This window comes from Pseudopodoces humilis, chromosome 7 (assembly GCF_049639895.1).
Source record: "Pseudopodoces humilis isolate 2021_Gansu_Grassland_sample_001 chromosome 7, ASM4963989v1, whole genome shotgun sequence".
Taxonomy (NCBI): domain Eukaryota; kingdom Metazoa; phylum Chordata; class Aves; order Passeriformes; family Paridae; genus Pseudopodoces; species Pseudopodoces humilis.
In genome coordinates, this window is record NC_142206.1 from 11,815,832 (window position 1) to 11,820,931 (window position 5,100).

Consider the following 5,100-nt stretch of genomic DNA (forward strand, 5'->3'; position numbering starts at 1 on the left):
ATATTATCCATCAGGAACCTCTGGTAGCAGAAAGTATTCTAACAGACAAAAAAAATCTTATGCCTGTTAAAAGTGTTAAGAGCAAGCTCAAGTGCAGTTTCCACACCAAATGCCAAAACTATATAACACAGGGAACTGTGGCTAGACAACATAAATTCAAACTTCATGCTTTATACTTCTAGGCAGTTTTAAACACTGACAGATTTCAGACATTTCGTTTTTTTTTGGTACCACAGAAATACTGACTCAGGAAGTCCGCTGACATTGGTGTCTTTTAAGACCGACTGCAAGTTCCAGAAGGGGCAACAGCTCCATTTAAGAGGAAGACAACTGCCACAGTTGTACTTTTAGAATACATTCATCCACAGATCTCCATAACTTCATTGTCTCATTGATATGACATAGCAAGGAATACAAAGAAAACAGTTGTATTTTTTATAGGTTAGTAGCATGTCCTTCTAACTATATAAAAGTTGCAAACCCCTAGTATCTCTTCTGTTTTAGAATAAGTGAAGAATAAGAACTTATTAAGTCTGTAATTCCATAGAAGCTCAAATAGGCATAATTTCAAAATAATATATTGAATACAAAATATATTCAATCTTTGTACTAATTGTTCCATTTCAAAACCACAAAATTCCTCCCACCCTAGTTGTACCATACCATATCTGCCATAGTTATATATACTATTTCTTATTGCAAGACAAATTACTATTCTAGCTTCAATACAGTTCATACATTTAATAGCTTGTTTGCTTTTTTAAGCTTATAAGTGAAGAATCTTCTAACCCCTCCTAAAAGGCTTTTGCCTCAATTCATTTTGAAATTATAAGAATATGGTCTACAGAAACTGACAGGTCCTCCATAAAAGGAATGACAGGTTTGTCTTTACAAACAAGCTGTGAGTCTGATGATAAGATGAAACTATCACTGAGAGATAACAGAAACAATGGGATGGATTCCATTGAAATGGATGAAAGAGACTGAGGAAACACCATAAATTCCACAAGAGTTAAGAATTAAGAAGGGATTATGCAGGAAGGGGGGGGGGGGGGCGTGTCCCAGGTATCAGGCATTCTGGGAAGTCTGTACCTCTCAAGTACCTCAGCCTATGGGGAAAGAGAGAAAGGGCATACAGCCGGAAATTAGGATAAAAGGGAGGCTGCGCCCTCCAAAAATTTGAGAGACCCCAGGGGAATGTCCCATGGCCTCTCCCTTTATTTGAATAAAGTAAAAGGACTCCTCTGTCTCCTTTTTGGACATAAACATCTGGTATTTGTGGATTAATTTTCCTGATATCCACACGAAAGTTTAATAACTCTTTTGGCAGTAGTTCCATATGTTTGTCTCATTTTCCTTGACTATTCTCTTAAAAGTGCTCGCTTTTGGTAATACTAGTTTGCTTCTGTGTTACAGTACTTATTTTAATGAAAGTGGAAAGGTAGAAACTACCCTGTTCAATTTTCCTCAGAGAAACAGATAAAATAATAAAGGGGGAAGTGTTATATATACTATATATCACATATCTTACACATACAATTATATAATATTTTGTATAAACATATAAACGAAGTTTCATATATAAAACTTTATTTCTATATTATATTTATATATTTATATATGTAAAATACCTACATTTATTATATATACAGATGATAAAAAAGTTTGCTGTTCACTCACTTTTCTGCTTCACAAAGCAATGAGTGGTGTAATAAATTACAGAAATGGGAAGAAAACCACACAGAATATCCTACATTTTACTGCCATTTTCTTAAGAAATACTTGCATATTATCAAATAATATAGCAACTAATAAGGGCTTTTTAGAACTTTTCATGAAGCTTTCCAGTTGGCTTCCTCTCAGTTTCTTCACTGACCCTGGGGTTAAGTAGTGCAAAAGAGCTATAGAACAACAACATGGCCACCAGAGCAGCCAGCCAATGAAGACAACCCCTACTAAAGGTACCCTGAATTTGTTTTTTTCACATTTGAAACTCTGCCCGCCCTTTGAACTTTTGCTCAGCCTCCAACATTTAGAAAAATTACTACCCTGACCATATCTGAACTGATTTATTTTCAAAACAGAAAACTACTCCATGTTTGAGACAGAAAGGATTTTCATTTTATTAGATAATTAATCAAGTACTGAAAAGAAAAAAAAAATTCTGTATTGACCAGAAATGACAGCACAATTACAAGAAAACACCAGGCTTCCCTAAAACACCTCAAAAACAGATGCAGTCAGAATCATTGTGATCACCAGTCACAGTAACATTTGGTTTTCAACGAAGGTGTAGCTGTCTTGCCTTTCACATCAAATAGTTAACCAGATTTGCTTGATTTTATAAGTTTTTATGCTGCTTTTGTGTTCATGCATTAGTAGCCTACTTCCATCAGTAAATCAGTCCACACACTTAGGCCGCAGACTTTGAAGTCTCCATCTTGTGTCCTCAGGAGCTGCAGAGCAGCTTGGGTTTGTTCTTTAAGCAGTGTAGATTCCTGAGAGAGGCAGATGAAGCGCTCCCTTAATTCTTCCCAAGACAATTCAGCTTTGTCAATGCAACTTTTAACCCACCGTCCCTGCAAGGGGTCATAAATCAAGTGGCTTCCCCAACTGGTTAAGAGGTCCAAATAAGACCTGCTTAACTGGGAATAGTGACCAGCTAGGAAGGCAAGATGGGAATATGGGAGGTAAAGGCAAAAGGCAGAAAATCGCTCCTGGTTGCCCAACAGCCAGGAAAACAGGAGTCCAGCGGTGCATTCGTCCCCTGCAGCACTCGCCTGGTACCCGTCTAGACTGCTGCTCCCATCTCGATCCCTGTCGCCAGCCTGCTCAGCGCCACGTCCCTGCTTGAGCAGAGCCAGCGCCGCCGCCACGACCTCGAAGGCGCGGGGCTGGGGCAGCTGCTCCAGAACACTGCACAGCCAATGCAGCTGCCCAGCGGCCTCCTCGACCTCCTGCCCCTCCTCCTGCAGTCGGCTCAGCAGCAGCTGCGCCTCCGCCTGCAGCTGCGGCTCTGGCCCGGGCGGACGCCGGGGAGGGCGGCGGGACAGCGCTAGCAGACAGGCCGCGGCCTTGCGGCGGACGAGCACTTCCGGGAAGCCGGGGTCAGGGCTGGTCCCCGCGCTGGGAGGCTGCAGAAGATTGCGGAGCAGGCGGCGGCAGGCGGCGGGCGGCAAAGCGCGGTTCTCCAGCAGCGCCAGCCCCAACAGCTGTGTGCAGCGGCCCAGTGTGGGGAAGCTGAGCAGAGGGTAGGGCTGAGACCGGCGCAGCCGCCGCCCGAGGGCCTCCCAGAGCTGGGGCCGGGCACGGAACCGGTCATAAAGGTGCTTGAAATACCGAGTCCACTCTAGAGCCCTGTCCAGAGCGAGAGAGTCCCAGTCCCGCACCAACGCGGAGCGGGACACAGCCAGGAGCACCGGCAGCTGCTCCACCTGCCCCCGCACAACCTCCATGTCCCAGCCTTGGTGCTACAGGTTTGAGCGGGATCCCGCCGGGAGCCGGGGCCAACCCGAGCCGCGGAGGGATAGCATTTCTAACTCTATTGGCTGAGCGGGACGTCAATCCGATGCGGATCCAGCTTTTGTTAAAGGAGTAGTCACTCACCTTCCGGCTGATCACCCAGCCAGGAGTGGGAAAGTGAGCTGAATTAAAATTATAAAACGCGAGCACGATTAATTTTTTTTTTTTTAAGTAAATCATTCTTCTCTAAGCCCTTCACCATCTTACTTTCCCTCCTTTGGGCGCTCTACAGTAGCTTTATTTCTTTATTATCGTGTCGCCCAAAACTACACACAGGACGTGAGGTGAAGCCACAGCAGAGTAGAACAATCAGCTCCCGCGACCGGCTGGTCTGTATGCTAAGAGGCACAGAATATAGTGTTCCTAACACAGCATAGTGTTCCTAACCATCCCCTAAAAAAATAAACCTCTTCAGGAGCAAAGCCCCTCTGCCCCACCTTTGGGGGTACTTCCAAATTTCAGTGATAGCTCAGGCCCTGGAAGGCAGCCACGCCCAAGCTCAGCAGGGAGCAGGACTGCCCATCACTACCCACGGCTCTGTTCTGCCAAGGGCTGGACTCACCCTTCTACCCCACCAATTAATGGTTTCATTGCTCTTTAGCGATGCCCCAGGGTACCAGGCCTCCTCAGAGTACCTGCGCCAAGCCTCTGGCTGCCTGCAGGGATAATGGCAGACACCTGCAATGGCTGCCTGGGCACCGACGCTGCTGGCATTTCCCAGATGCCCAGGAGAACATGGTGGAAACACTTTAACAGCTCCTCTCTACAGTAACCAGAAGTGACTCCTCCACCTCTGCTAGCTGAAGGACAAATTTACATGCAAGCAAGTTAGGCGTGACTTGACACAGCCTACGTGTCAGGGTGACTGCTCTCAGGTGCTTGCCTAGTGTCTACTGCCTCAAGGACTTACACTGAGCTGGGTTACAGGCTCTTTCCCTCCATCTCCTTGTCAGAGCTACATTATGTGTCCCCTCAGAGTGTGGAAGTGAGCAAGCTGGTCTGTCTTCTTGCAGTTCCCACAGATGCACCCTGTGCCTCTGCTCCTCAGGGTTACAGCAGTGGCATCCAGGTGCTGGAGCTGGAAGGTTTGGGAGCTGCTGGATATTTTTCTGGAAGTTTGGCAGCCCTGTGGCACAATCCTAGCCACTGGAGCAGGTCTGGAGGCAGCGGAGTGGCATGGTGACTGCCTAGTGAGCCCCTGGTGCCCTTGGTGCCTTTGGCTGAGCTGGGCTGTAGCAATGTCCAGGAGAGCAGGGTGGACACCCTTCTCACCCACCCAGCCTGCCAGGACATGGCCCTGTGTCCAATCATGGGGACAATACTGCCAACCTGCCCAAGCAACTCCCTTAGCTTTCTGAAAAGCACTAGCAACACCTGGCATAGTAAATGAGGTTTGACTGGAATTTAGTGCAGGAACCAGCTATAATGCTGTGTGCTACAATACTGTAGGGCAAACCATAATCTATTTGAAAGAGATGCATGCATCCTCATGCAGAGTGTATGTTCTCTTCTGTACATCCTAGTGCTGCAAATAGTTTTCTCCAACTTGGTTATTAAGCAAATTGGATTTTTAGGTGA

General features: G+C 46.1%; 1 protein-coding gene across 1 annotated transcript; it reads right to left on the minus strand.

The window, feature by feature from the left end:
• Positions 1 to 1,737: 1,737 nt before the first annotated feature.
• On the minus strand, positions 1,738 to 3,468 carry FANCF (FA complementation group F). The gene has a single exon (XM_005531597.3). The coding sequence runs from the start codon at positions 3,453 to 3,455 to the stop codon at positions 2,376 to 2,378; it is 1,080 nt and encodes a 359-aa protein (XP_005531654.2). The 5' UTR covers positions 3,456 to 3,468; the 3' UTR covers positions 1,738 to 2,375.
• Between the last annotated feature and the right edge of the window lie 1,632 nt (positions 3,469 to 5,100).

What these genes read in the sequence shown, in the direction of transcription:
- FANCF (XM_005531597.3), bottom strand. Translation starts at nt 3,455, where the DNA reads ATGGAGGTTGTGCGGGGGCAGGTGGAGCAGCTGCCGGTGCTCCTGGCT.